This window comes from Mchenga conophoros, linkage group LG20 (genome assembly GCF_057382185.1).
Source record: "Mchenga conophoros isolate Kocher_MC1m ecotype Shallow Benthic linkage group LG20, M_conophoros_male_GT1.1, whole genome shotgun sequence".
In the NCBI taxonomy this organism is placed as follows: domain Eukaryota; kingdom Metazoa; phylum Chordata; class Actinopteri; order Cichliformes; family Cichlidae; genus Mchenga; species Mchenga conophoros.
In genome coordinates this window covers 19029304-19043509 of record NC_140545.1, presented here as the reverse complement: position 1 = coordinate 19043509, position 14206 = coordinate 19029304, and the positions used below count along the sequence as shown (strand labels likewise).

Sequence of the window (14206 nt, the reverse complement as noted above, 5' to 3'; positions counted from 1 at the left end):
AGAGAAATAAGAGCTACAGTCATACGTCTGTGTAAATGTTCAAGTGAAATACAAATGTGTGAAAATGGAGCACAAAGCCAACACATTTGTTCTTTCTTCATTTTTTTTGAACTGCTGCCCTGTTTGCAACATTATTTAAACCTATTTCATTTCAGCTGAAATAGTTCCAAATATTTTGGGTTTTTAATCTCATATGATGTATGAGATCATACTATAAAGTAACCCTGCCATTCCACATTCAAGTATAAAACCGCCATACTTTCAATCTGCTTCACTGTGAACAGCAGCTGTTTACAAGCTCATCTGTCTGTGATATGCACAATTACAATACTGTGCAAAGGTTTTGAGTCACCTCTCATTTCTTTCCATTTTGCTTTCCAGGAGCCAGACATTCAAAAATCAAAAAATCAACATTTTCACACCTATGCTTTTTTTATTTGTTTGTTCAATCATTAATTCTGACCTATCAATCATTTCAGCATCAAAAGACACACCTACACCCACTCCTACCCAACATACACACTCGTATACACACATTGACGTAAACAATGGCAGAAAATTATGGGAAATTCAGGAAAGGAATAAATAAGTGTTGTCTACACATAACAGAAAACATAGCAAAGAACCAATCTTCAGTGATATCTTTAGACACTTTGTTTTGGGCAGCCTGTAATGAAAACAAGGAATTTGTCCCCATTTCTTGAGTTAAATCTATGAAAAATGCCAAAGATAACACAATTTGACAGGCACTAATTAATAATTGTATCAACAGGCTTAGCTTGACCATTTTCTTTTTGTTGAACACTTGGCATATCTCAGAACGGTGTGCAGGGAGTCTCTAAAACATCTGAGAAAGCTAGAGTTTTTAAAAACTCTACAGCAGATGAACAGTATCTGAAAGTCAAAAACTGGAAAAGATCCAGCAAAGACCTGACACAGGACCTGAGAGATGCATCCAATCTGTTGTTCACTGAAGACTCATTAGAAGTTGTCTCAGAGGAAAAGTGGCTTTCATGGCATGGGATACCATCGAGTATCATGAAAGTTTCTCTGTGCAGGCAAAATTGAATTTTAGAGTGCCGAGGGCCGAAGACCTCTCCCTTCAGTCATTTATGAGCAGTCTGTACTCAGTCAGGCACACAGGGCTCTATTCCACATCCTAAGTATGAGCTCTTGGCTTCTGGCAGAAAGTAGAGTCCTAAAATGTGGCTGAATAGCATTAACGTTTCATTTGTCCCTACACCAATTAAGCTTTTACATCAGAGCTTTGTGTAGCACAGGGGTTTTCTGTGGAGTATTGGTTGCTTTTAAGCTGCTTGGTTTGTCATTATCGATCCACTTCTATTTGGTATTTCTTTAGTCTTTCTTTTAATGTTTATTGGCTCTTTTAAAAAGCAGTTTCTGTGACAGCACTTTACACATTTCTGTAAAATTTGTCTTAGGGGACAATAAAGTATACTGTACCGTATCAAGAAGCCATTAATAAGAAGGAAACTGATAGAAATGGCAAACCAGAGGCAACAGGACTTATGTAGAGATTAATCAAATTTGATATTTTTATTTAACATGTTGCCATTATGTAACGATATGGCCCAGAGATGAGCTTTGAATGTTGTTCAAGAACCCTTGAGAACTATTTGTGAAGACACTTACAGAAGTTACAGGAAAGTGTTCCTAAAAGAGAGTTCAGCCTGTGTAAAGATTAAAGGTGGTCAAACACTGAATTTCAAGCTCGTTGGGACTGTGGAAACTGGAGTTTGCTTGTTTGTCTTATTTTATTTTCCCAGGTCTTGATAGATCTTTGCACCTAGTTCATCAGCAATGAATGAAGCAATGAGGTCTGTTTCAAGACTAAGGGAGAACAAAATCTTTGTCTCTGATGTCTGTGAGCTGAGTTCTGCAGCTAACAATGTCCAGCAGAATGCAGTTCTGTCAGAGGAGTGCTGCAGCCTCAGCTGCGCGGGGACTGAGAGGAGCGTGTCGTCGCTGCTGGCTCTGGCTCTTTAAATACTGGCTGCCTCCGGCACTTCGCGGCCGGCCGAGGGGGGAGCCCAGCCCCGGTGGGCCGGTTGCAGCTCTCCTGGGCTCCTGCAGGAGGCACTGCAGCGGGGTTTCTGTCCGTGGTGCTGGAGAGTCGGCAGTCTCTGTCCGGGGTGCTGAACGGCTCGGTTTGCTGCTGCCGCCTCGCAGACTCGGCCCCCTGTGTCCGGCTTGGCTCCGCACTTCTTTCGGGCTCGTAGTCGTTGGAGCGTTACCGGAACGTCCTTCTGCCCGGAGATGTGTCTGCGAGGGGGGAGGGGAGGGCAGTAGTCTGAGCGTAAGGTAAGGCCGAGCTGTGTCTGCGTGACAAAGAGCAGCGTATGCGTGGATGTTGTGAGGCCTCGGCTGCAGACTGTGACGCTGGATTTGGTGCCGAGCGGTGCGGATGAAGCGAGGACGTATTTAGGTTTCCATGTTTTTAACTCGTTTCCTTCCACGGAGAATCATTGGAGATCTGCCTTTTCATCCGATTATTATTATGGGCCGCTCGGCGTTTCCGGCGGTTCTTTGGCGGCCCCAGAAGTGAGAGCCCGAAACGGGAACAGCCCGTCCTCCGCCGGCCGCAGGCCTGGTGGTGCTCAGCCGATCGGCCTGTAGCTCATTCTGTGTTCTCATTTCTCTTTTTGTCAATTGCTGTCAACGTGAAAAAAAGCTTTCAGCAGGATGAGGTCACCTGAAACTTTAGTCATCCTGAAATCCCGATCTGTCACGTCTACAGCTGACTGCTGTCGACTGCCTTCTAGGACGTAGCCTGCTTTACTTTGAGCTCCAAAATCACGAGCATTGATCAGAAAGTCCATCTGTTTACTGATGGAATATTTGAATAGTTAGACTGTACGCTCACACAACATGTCTGCATTGGATACTGTAAGTGTCAAAACGGGGCTCCCCCCTCACGAAATAATTTAGTCATACTTTTGAACTAATGGATATTTGTATTGTTCTTGCCGTCCAATGATTTTTAACTTTAGCCAAGAAAAGTGGCTCAATCTGCAACAAGACCGTTGAAATAATTCAAGCTCATCTTTCCAAAGCTAAATAGATAGCAGTAAATCATTACGTAAGAAATATATTTGTCTACATTTGATTTTGATGTTTTCTGATATGAGAATCAAAATACAGATTTTGGTCAAATCTGTTTGGATGTGGAATTCGCTCACTATATAAACATACAACACACAACAGCAACAGCTAATGTTTGGTGTTCCCAGTGACATGCTACATTGCTGTCTGAGCATGTACAGTATACTAGACCCATGTGCACCCACATATTTCTCCAAAATACACATTTTCTGGTACCTTTGGAAAGATTTTCTTTTAGAAAAGTAGAGTTTTCACATTTCTACCTCCATAAAATTGTGGGATTCACAAGAGAAAGATTAAAGATCTTTAGTTAGAATATAAGCAAGCAGCTTAATATAGTGTATAACATAGTTGTCCTACAACACTAGCTGACTGTAAGGTGGTGTTGTGTGTTTTGTGTGTTTTAGCCAGCAAAAATGAGTTCAAAGTTCAGACTCTGAGCCCGCGGTGGACCAGTACAGAACCAGTCAACCAGAGAGGACAAGCCTCAGTGACAATGTACCTATCTGTCTGCCTGCCTGTCTGTCTGTCTGACTGTCTGTCTACACTTCCTCACTTGTGAATGTTACTCATGTCCCTCTGTTACTTAGATGAGTCAAGACACTACAGAGACACGAACACGAACCCGCTCCAAAGGCATCCGGGGTCAGTATATACACACCCACACACACAAATAAAATTTCTAATACATTAAAAAAATGTTGAAATGAACGCTATAGTTTGCATAAAGCTCTTATCATTTTCACCATGACAAAGAGGGTGGAGTACTGAGAAAGCACTAACACACTTGCTTACCAGACCTTCCTACTTACAACAGTAGTCAAGACAGCTGTAGCTGTTGTAGATGAAATTCGTTTTTGGAGTGTTGCTTGGACGTATCTTTACTGTTGTAAATGGACTGATTCTTACATAGCACTTTTCTACTCTCCCGGAGCACTCAAAGCGCTTTATACAACATGTCACATTCACCCATTCATGCCCATTCACACAAGACCTTCTTCTATGCTTTTTAGAAAAAAAGAAGCTAACTAGCACATACATTCTCAAGTGAATGCATCAGAGAGCAACTTGGGGTTAGTATCGTGCATGCAGACTGGGGGCGACAGGGATCAAACCAAAAACCTTCCAATCAGCAGGTGACCTGCTCTACCACCTGAGCTACAGCCACCACATACCCTGTGGTCTACTCATAGGGTGCAGGCTTCCTATGGATGCTGGCATTGAACTGTGTGCTGATAATAAGCAGATGGTCACTTTTATCTCTTCTTCTTTTATCATTATCTTGTTTTTTTCATTTGCCTTGGCACACTCCTCAGAGCAGTTCTCAGCACTTACCAAACACATTTTAACAATTTTTCCTGTGCCATGCATGCTGAAGGATAGAACTCTCTCCAAACCATTATCATTTGTGACAAATGCTTGTTGTGCATTAGTATTTTAAATTATCATGTGTCATTAACCTGCATATAATCTTAAATATTGACACCGAAACAAAAAATTGGCATGCTATGTGTAAAAATATAATAGTACATCTCGTCACTCTGTGGGACAAGATGTCCTCTAATTCTCCAACTTACATTGTAATGGAGAAGATGCCATCTATCTCTTACAGTAAGCAAATCATGTCGACTATAAGCAGAGCTCACAAGATAATACGCTCAGAGTTTTCACTTCAGTTAAAGCCAAATTATTGTTATATCAGTATCTAACATGTCTTCCTGTTTCATCAGAACTGGTGGCACAAGAAATGAAGCAAGACTTAAGGTAAACGAGTTTATAACTCAGCATAAAAAGTTATAAATTATATATATATATATATATATATATATATATATATATATATATATATATATATATATATATATATATATATATATATATATATATATATATATATATATATATATAATGTGTGTAAAAAAATTGTATTTCTTTTGACTTGATGTGTGTCAGTAGCAGTTGTCCCACTCCTGGATGTGATGGTAAAGGCCATGTCAGTGGAAGGTACTCACGACACAGGAGGTAAGATTGTTAAATATATATAAGAAATCAGTCAGTCATCATAAAAGACTGTATGCTGCCTAGTACATAGTGTGTATATGAAAGCTTAGGTGTAACAAATCAGTGACAGGCTCTGGTGCCATGTTTTTGGTCCTTACCCCTAGGACATGCCGAGCAAAAAAAACCCCTCTCTCTCAGTCTTGCACGCTCTCCCCCTCTCTCTCTCTCTCTCTCTCTCTCTCTCTCTCACACACACTCTCTCTCTCTCTCTCTCTCACACACACACACACACACACACACACACACACACACACACACACACACACACACACACAATGAATACAGTGAATAAATAGAATCATATAGTTATAATAGTAACTATCAGTAGCATCATTTCGGCTTCTCATCAGCACCATGGACAGCAACCCTAGTCAGAGGTTGGGGGTAACAGGCATATTTATTTAAGCTTATGCTATAAACTCATGCCATCTTCTTCAACTAGACAACCGTAAACCTAAACCAGGTTTAGCCATGCTGACGTAACTGTACCCTAATGTATATAACAATGGAAGAAATGAGGAAAACACACTGACCACAGGTCCTCATAGACTGGCTAGACAGGGTTATCATACCAAACAAGCACATTCATTTTAGAAAGCCCTTCTAGGTATGTTACACACACATATTACAGTATGAATGCATACATTCAATACATAAATGGTAACAATGCTTCAGTTCTTTACAAAAACACAAACTACATGTCACCAAGTCTTGGAACTCGTGCTGTCGTATTCTGTTCTTCTTATTTTGAGCTCCACTGTTTTGATTCAACTTGCCAAGCATATTTGATGATATTGCTGCACTGACAAACTATTGTTTTTCACTAACTGTATTACAAACTGTTGCAGAGCTGATGTCAGCAGGTTCATGTGCATTTTCCACAAAATGACAGAGAGCAAGGTGAAAAAATGCAAGTAAAATCCCAATTTTAAAAAAAAATTGGCACACTGTGTAAGAGGAAAATAAAAGAAGGCAATGATTTGTAGAGCTCATATATTCATATTTTATTCATAATACAATATAGAAAACAAATGTTTAAACGTTACTATTTCATGAAAAATATAACCTCATTTTGAATTTCGATGTCAGCAACGCATCTTAAAAACACTGGAAGAGCACAACAAAAGGCTGGAAAAGTAAGTGGTACTAAAAAAGAAACACCTAGAGGAACATTTTGCAACCAATTAGGTTACTTGGCAGCAGGTCAGTAACATTACTTACTGTGAAAACAGCATCTTAGCGAGGCAGTGCTTCTCAGAAGTAAAAATAGGCAAAGTTCATCATTCAGGAAAAAAAATGCAAATTGTGGAAAAATCTTAGAATAACACCAAAGTGGGCAAAATGGAGGCTCATCCGATCTGTGAAGACTAGCCTCTGTCAGTGCGCCCCAGGGTGGCTGTGGCTACAATGTAGCTTGCCATCACCAGTGTGTGAATGTGTGTGTGAATGGGTGGATGACTGGATATGTAAAGCGCTTTGGAGTCCTTAGGGACTAGTAAAGCGCTATATAAATACAGGCCATTTACCATTTACCATTTAGCCTTCACAAGATGAGGAACGATTTTAAAAAGCCCCATGTTTTACTTGTTTTACTTAGACAGAGAATCACACACCCACAGAGAAACTCAAACCCTGGGTCTGAGGCCCTGTGACTAGGGATGGGTATCGAAAACCAGTTCTTGTTGAGAACCGGTTCCCACTGTTTCAATTCCTTGGAATTGTTTGCCAGTTTTGCAAACGATTCCCTTATCGATTCCAGTCGCCCCGAATGACGTCACCACGTTGCAGAGCGTCATTTACCTGGCAGGAAACACGGCGCCTAACGCTCAAAAGTTTGATTATATTTTATGAGAACGGATGACAACAGGGCAACTTGCAATACTTGAAAAGTAGATATTTAATTTAAGGGAGGAAACACTACGAATACGCGATCTGCCTTATTACAAAACCTGCCATTACTGTGCATTTAGGTTACCATGATGAGAGAGACAGAGTCTGGCTGGCTCAGATGCTGGCAGTTCTCACTGCTGTCTACCGGTAGCGTCTCCTTTCAGGCCAGGATAGACGAATGTCACCAAGCAGTGACTAAGGTTGTGGTCAAAGGCTTGCACTCATTTGCCAGCAGATGCCCCCGATTTTCAGTAAGTGAATGTGTTTAATTGTAGGCAGGGACATTACTGGATATTCTTGGGTAATTGCTACTGAATCATTTATGTTGTACTTTGTTATTGCTACAGAAGAATATTTATTTTATTATTTTACATTTATAATTGTTTTTCCTGGGGACCCTGTGACACCCCATTGAAGAGCCGTAGGCTGTGGATCTCTTAAGATCTCACTGTTGGGTTTGTAAGGCCATGTTACTCCTGAAGATATAGAGAAGATATAAAACAAAGTTCTAAGCTAATCAACCTTAGTGTTCTCCTTTTTTAAAAAGAATCGATAAAAGAATCGATAAAGAATCGAATCGTTAAAGAGTTGAAAATGGAATCAGAATCGTGAAAATCTTATCAATACCCATCCCTACCCGTGACCATTATTTGTATTTTTTCGCAATGTAGTCAGGATGACAAAAAGCCAGAGCTCTGTCTAGCCAAATATTCTGTCATGTGTTGCTGTGCTGAAGCCAGGTTTTGGCATCAACGTGCAAGATACAGGAGACAGGACGTGAAAGCCTTTAACTTTTATTATTTGTAACCTACAAGGAAGAGAGATAAACAGAGAGCCAGGTCAGAACTGAACCAGGACACGTAAAGCAGAGGACTACACAGGAGAAGCATGAGGGATGATGCAACAAGCAATACAGAGGGTTTAAATACAAAAAAGCAAATGGGCAAAGTGGAGACACCTGAAGAGCACAGCTGAACTGAATCTGACTAAATAGACAGGGGAAGCAAAACTGAACATAGTGTACTTTCAATTCATTTTTTTTTGTCACATTCACAGTATAACATGCAGCGAAATGCTTGCGTCTGAGCTGCGCACAGGCTGCAGACATCGCTCCAAAGGTGTGTGTAGCTTTACCACTATACCAACACAACAAGAGACAAGGAACTATCAAAATAAAACAGGAACTAACTGAGCAGGCAACAGATTCATATATAAACTAGACATGGCAACAGAAACACAGATTTGACATAGAAACAGAAAGGTAAACACTGAAACAAGACTGACTGACTGAGGACTAAACACAGACAAGACAAGGGCACAGGAGAAAAGGGAGGCAAAAATTCAAGGGACTCAAAACATAAACTGAATATACTTGACCTAAAACTAAAACTAACATTTTTAATTAAGAGTTTAGACAAAAATAAAAAAAAAACAGGACTATGACAGAATTACTAAATGGTAAATGGCCTGTATTTATATAGCGCTTTACTAGTCCCTAAGGACCCCAAAGCGCTTTACATATCCAGTCATCCACCCATTCACACACACATTCACACACTGGTGATGGCAAGCTACATTGTAGCCACAGCCACCCTGGGGCGCACTGACAGAGGCGAGGCTGCCGGACACTGGCGCCACCAGGCCCTCTGACCACCACCAGTAGGCAACGGGTGAAGTGTCTTGCCCAAGGACACAACGACTGAGACTAGAAATATTATGATAAACAAAATTAGAAAGTCTTCACAGAACAAATCCCCAAATAAGTTCACTAAACACAAAACGCTGGGTCAATGACCTTGGAACTATGGCATAAACAAACATTAGCTCAAAACTATCACACTATCAAACATAAAGCGCTAGGGATTAAGCACCTTCTCTAACTTGTATTCACAATTAAAACCGAGTTAGAATTACGAATTAATCTAGCAAGCATGACTTTGGACTGCGAGAGGAAGCCAGAGTACCTGAAGGAAAAAACTTTGTTGCTAGTAGTATCTAGACTCTCCAGTGTTGCTCACACACCTCAATATAGTATGTGACAGAACACTAATTACTTGTTAGGTTTCTTTCTGACATTATACACATCAGTAACCATGTTTCTCTTTTCAGCATACTTGGTTGCCCAATTGTGAAGAAAAGGAAGCTGGAGGAGGCTGAGGCCGGGGAGAACCAGTCCGCTCCCAAGAGAAAGAATCAGTCTGCTAAACAGGCAGCAGATGGAGGGTTGACTGCAGACAGTGACACAGCAGAAGAGGAAGAGGAGGAGCAGAAAGAGAATGAAGGGGATGAAGAAAACAAGGACAAGAAGGCCAAAACAACAAGCAGGCCAGAGTCAATAAAACGTGAGTAAATCCAAACTAGAGCAGTTGCCTCCTTACCCGCCAAGCAAAACTGGCTCCTGTATACATAGTTATTTTAAGTATGTACAGTCAGGGAAAACAATTATTTGAACCCCTGCTGATTTTGTAACTTTTCCCACTACCAAAGAAATGGTCAGTCTATAATTTCAATGGCAGGTTTATTTGAACAATGAGAGACTTTACTTTATTGATTTATATAGTACTCTTCACAGGATAAAAACCACAAAGTGCTTCACAATAATATAAAACAGATAAACATAAAACAGTACAATCAAATATACAGCACAAATCTAATTAAAAACTAGTCTAAAGATGGAGGGAGAGAATTCCACAACCTTGGGGCCACCGCTCTGGTTTTAAAACGTGTTCGGGGGACTACCAACAGCCTTTGAAATCAATAAAGTAAAGTAAAGTAAAGTAAAGTAAAGTAAAGTAAAGTAAAGTAAGAGACAGAACAATAACCAAAAAATCCAGAAAAATGGATTTGAAAAAAGTTACAACTTAATTTGCATCTTCATGAAGGAAATAAATATTTGATCCCTTTGCAAAACGTGGTTTAGTACTTTGTAGCAAAATCTTTTTTGGTAACTGGAGAAGTCAGACGTGTCTTGTAGCTGGCCACAAGTTTTGCACACATCTCAGGGGGGATTTTGTCCCACTCCTCTTTGCAGATCCTCTCCAAGTCATTAATGTTTCATGGCTGATGTTTGGCAACTCTAACCTTCAGCTCCCTCCACAGATTTTCTGTGGGATTGGAGACTGACTAGGCCACTCCAAGACCTTAATATGCTTCGTCTTGAGCCAATCCTTTGTTGCCTTGGTCGTGTGTTTTGGATCATTGTCATGCTGGAATACTCACCCACGACCCATTTTCAATACCCTGGCTAAAGGAAGGTGGTTCTCACCCAAGATTTGATGGTACATGGCCCCATCCATCCTCCCTTTGATGTGATACAGTTGTTCTGTCCCCTTGGCAGAAAAACACCCTCAAAGCATGTTTCTACCTCCATGTTTGACGGTGGGGATAATATTCTTGGAGTCATTGACAGCATTCTTCCTCCTCCAAACATGGCAAGTTGAGTTGATGCCAAATAGCTCGGTTTTGGTCTCATTTGACCACAACACCTTCACCAAGTCCTCTTTTGAAACATTGAGATATTTCGTGACAAACTTCAAAGTTTGAGTAGTTCTGGCCTGATTCCTCACCGTTCTTATTCTCATAAACTCCACGAGGTGAGATCTTGTGTGGAGCTCCAGACCGAGGGAGACTGGCAGTTATTTTATCATTCTCCCATATGCGAATAATCGCGCCAACTGTTGTCACCTTCTCACCCAACTGCTTGGCAATGGTCTTGTAGTCCATTCCAGCCTTGTGTAGGTCCACAATCGTGTCCCTGACATCCATGGAAAACTCTGGTCTTGGCCATGGTGCAGAGTTTGGAATCTGGATCGATTGATTGCTTCTATGGACAGCTGTCTTTTATACAGGTAACGAGTTGAAAAGGCTCCAAATGTCAGCTTGTTACCTGTATAAAATATAAATGGGAGCCAGAAATCTTGCAGATTGATGGGGGATCAAATACTTATTTCCTAGTCAAAAGTTTGGACACACCTTCTCATTGAATGGTTTTTCAGATCTTTTATTGTTGTAATTTGTTATGGAATAATAAACTGTAAAGCCTCTGAAAATGGAGGGGCTGTGCATAAAAGTTCCTAAACAGATAGCGCAAGACCTTTGTTAACATCAATCTTGTTTGTGGTGTACAGACACAAAATTACAATTTCTGTCACTGTCAACTCTGATGTTACTCTGATGTGGGTGAAGTAGATCTTAAAATGTAATGCCTACTTACATAAAAGTAACATTGTAGACTTTGAAAAATATTGATAAAGGTACATGTAGTTGTAATTCCTTACTTCAACCTGAAACTGATCCGAGTTTCCATTTTGTAGTTGAAATATAGACACATTAAAGCATATGTAATCCAGTGTCACAGAAATGAGCTTTGTATAAAAACAAGGACATTAAAAAACATAATCAGTATTTCAGTGACTGTGACGAACAGAACCGTTTCAAGATAGCGGAGAGTTTGGCATGAGTGTAGACCAAAGCCAACTTCCAGAACAGTTGACTTTGGTCTACAGTTTGGTTTGCATGCTTCACTTCACTCTTGCTAAACAAATCACATCAAGTCACCTGCAAGATCAGTCACAATGCTTGTTTTTGTGAGATGACACAGACAAAACAATCTGTGGCAATGACATTTATCTGTACTTTGAACTCCACAGCAGAGGCCTCACAGGTGACAAAAGTAACAGCAGTGTGTCCTTCAGCTGACCTTGACATGAACAAACACATCAGTGCAAAGGCTGAGAACAAAACTGTGAGTGAGAAAGCTGGTGAGGAAGTAAAACCTGCTGATGACCTTCAGCAGGAGGAAACAGAGACAAAGGATGTGAAGGATGCTTGTCTGATGACAAAGAATCAGCCATCTGCGGAACCCGCAGAGCTAACAGGCATTCCTGATCTAAAAGAAACAAAGGAGGCGGAAGAAGCAGAAGAACAGGAAGAAAATGGACAGCAAAAAAGTCCTGAGAATATTGTAGAAGAGAGGGTAATAGAAAGACAAGTGATAAGCCAGAAAAACTCAGATCATCAGTATTCAAGTGGTGATTACGGCCATCTGGCCAAAGAGTCAAAGCAGCATAAGAGGGAAGCTGATGAAGAAGAGGTCGAAGAAGAGGAAGAAGAGGAAGAAGAGGAAGAAGAAGAAGAGGAGGATGGAACAGACAGGGAGGTCCTCCAAGAGGTTGACACTCCTTACACTTTGAGTCCACGCACTCAGGGATCTGAAACTGAGGTGTCACTCAGGGAAGAAAAGATCTGTACTCCCATGACTGAGGAAGAAGAGGATGAAGAACAGGAAGGGGAGAGAGAGGGGGAGGATCACAGACAAGAGAAGGAAGACAGTGAGATCCTGGGGGAGGAAGAGGAGGACCAAGACTCCAGTAAAGCCTCTCCAACAACAGTGGTTATAGAGGTCCGCTCTGAGGATGATGATGATGATGATGATGAAGATGAAGAGGAGGAAGAGGAGGAGGAGGAGGAAGAAGAGGAAGGAGAGGAGCAGGATCGTGTCTCAGAGGGCTCGGGAATAACAGACGACTCAGAGAACTGGGATATGACTCGGGGGAACCTGGGGCTGCTGGAGCAGGCTATTGCTCTGAAGGCGGAGGAAGTGAAGGAAGGCCAGGAGAGCCGGAGCTCCCTGGACTACCAACCATACACATCATCCAGCAAGAGCTCAGAGGCTGCTGCTGTAGCCCGCCGCACCACTCACTACAGCAAAGGTAAGAAACAGCAAAGTCAAATGTGAACGTGTTTGCATAGAAAGTAGGTGATCACTATCTAAATAAAATTCCAGAAAAAAAGGAAGTCAAGTGTCCAACGCCAGGGTGTGATGGGACGGGTCATGTGACTGGGCTGTATCCCCATCATCGCAGTCTGTCTGGATGTCCTCACAAAGACAGAATCCCTCCAGAGAGTAAGTATAGCTTACCATTAACTTCATTGACCAACATTCAAATGTGTGCACTTTGAATTATCACCATGATTAATAAATACTGACCAATAATGCTAACACACAAACCTGTTTCTAAAAAAGTGTCCCTAATATTGTAGGGTGTTTACCTTGCGATTTAAAGTGCCTTAAGGTGATTGGTGCTATATGACTGGCCAACACTGAATTGACTAGATAATAAAATCACCAAATTCTAGGTAGCATCCTGCAAATTTATATTTAGTAATGTTATTTCGGAATACAATATCATCATAGGTTTTCACAGATGGGTGAATCCCTATCTTTACTTTTGGGGTGCTTTTTTTTCCCTGACCTGTATGTTTGTTTATTAGTTGTGAGGTGTTCCACAGCATTAGACGTCACATCCTCAGCATATTAAGTCAACTATTTTACATAGGCTTTTAACTTTTTTGGAATTCAGGTTGTAAATATTATTATTAACTCTACCAGCTTTACCATTACTCTTACTTCCACTACTGCTGTAAATTCTGTATCTTTGCCACTTGTCCTTTTCTAGCTCATACAGGTGTACACGTACATTACTACTGTTACTGCTGTGAAACCACCTAATGCAAGATAAATGCACTGACCTGAGTTTGCACTTGCTGTGTGTCTGTAGTCCTGGCCATGCATGAGAACGTCTTGAAGTGTCCTACTCCTGGCTGCACAGGCCAAGGCCATGTTAACAGCAACCGCAACACACATCGCAGGTTAATAAAGCACTCGATACACTCTGAACACTTTTTACAACAGTATATGAAACAGAAATTGACTGTCACTACTTCATAGAAAAGAACTTGTAAAAAGAGGCTTGTATTCTGATGGTTTTTTTTAAATAGTTTAGTGTTAAAGATCCTAGATCTGATTGCACACACACACACACACACACACATTTGCAAAATAATACTGCATAACATTTCATTGTGCTCACATCTGCTTACACTGCTTTCCCAGCAATTCAGTGAGTTTCTATTGATGAGCATTTTATTTCTTTAAATGCAATATCATTGGCATGCCTCCCCATCAGTCTGTCCGGCTGCCCCATTGCCGCAGCTGCTAAGCTGAACAAGAACCAGGACAAACAGGTTCATTTACAGGCTTCAGCCAGTGAACCCTCTTCCAATTCTGACAGAGTGCTCAGGTGAGACATGCAAGAAAGATTTTCAACTAATTGATTCATACAATGTTAAA

General features: G+C 41.0%; 1 protein-coding gene across 7 annotated transcripts in view; it reads left to right on the top strand.

The window, feature by feature from the left end:
• Positions 1-2094: 2094 nt before the first annotated feature.
• myt1a (myelin transcription factor 1a) overlaps positions 2095-14206 on the top strand; it is a 64864-nt gene continuing 52752 nt past the window's right edge. For 3 of the 7 annotated variants that reach the window (XM_085259440.1, XM_085259438.1, XM_085259435.1), the window contains exons 1-9: positions 2095-2322; positions 3714-3768; positions 4854-4887; positions 5077-5145; positions 9184-9416; positions 11724-12785; positions 12860-12979; positions 13635-13725; positions 14043-14156. In XM_085259440.1, the coding sequence (XP_085115566.1) occupies positions 3714-3768; positions 4854-4887; positions 5077-5145; positions 9184-9416; positions 11724-12785; positions 12860-12979; positions 13635-13725; positions 14043-14156 (1778 nt within the window). In that variant the 5' untranslated portion in view covers positions 2095-2322. Of the gene's footprint in view, positions 2323-2860; positions 2908-3530; positions 3622-3713; positions 3769-4853; positions 4888-5076; positions 5146-9183; positions 9417-11723; positions 12786-12859; positions 12980-13634; positions 13726-14042; positions 14157-14206 lie in introns of those variants that run through there. The other 4 variants (XM_085259442.1, XM_085259437.1, XM_085259436.1 and 1 more) reach the window with 3 other exon arrangements.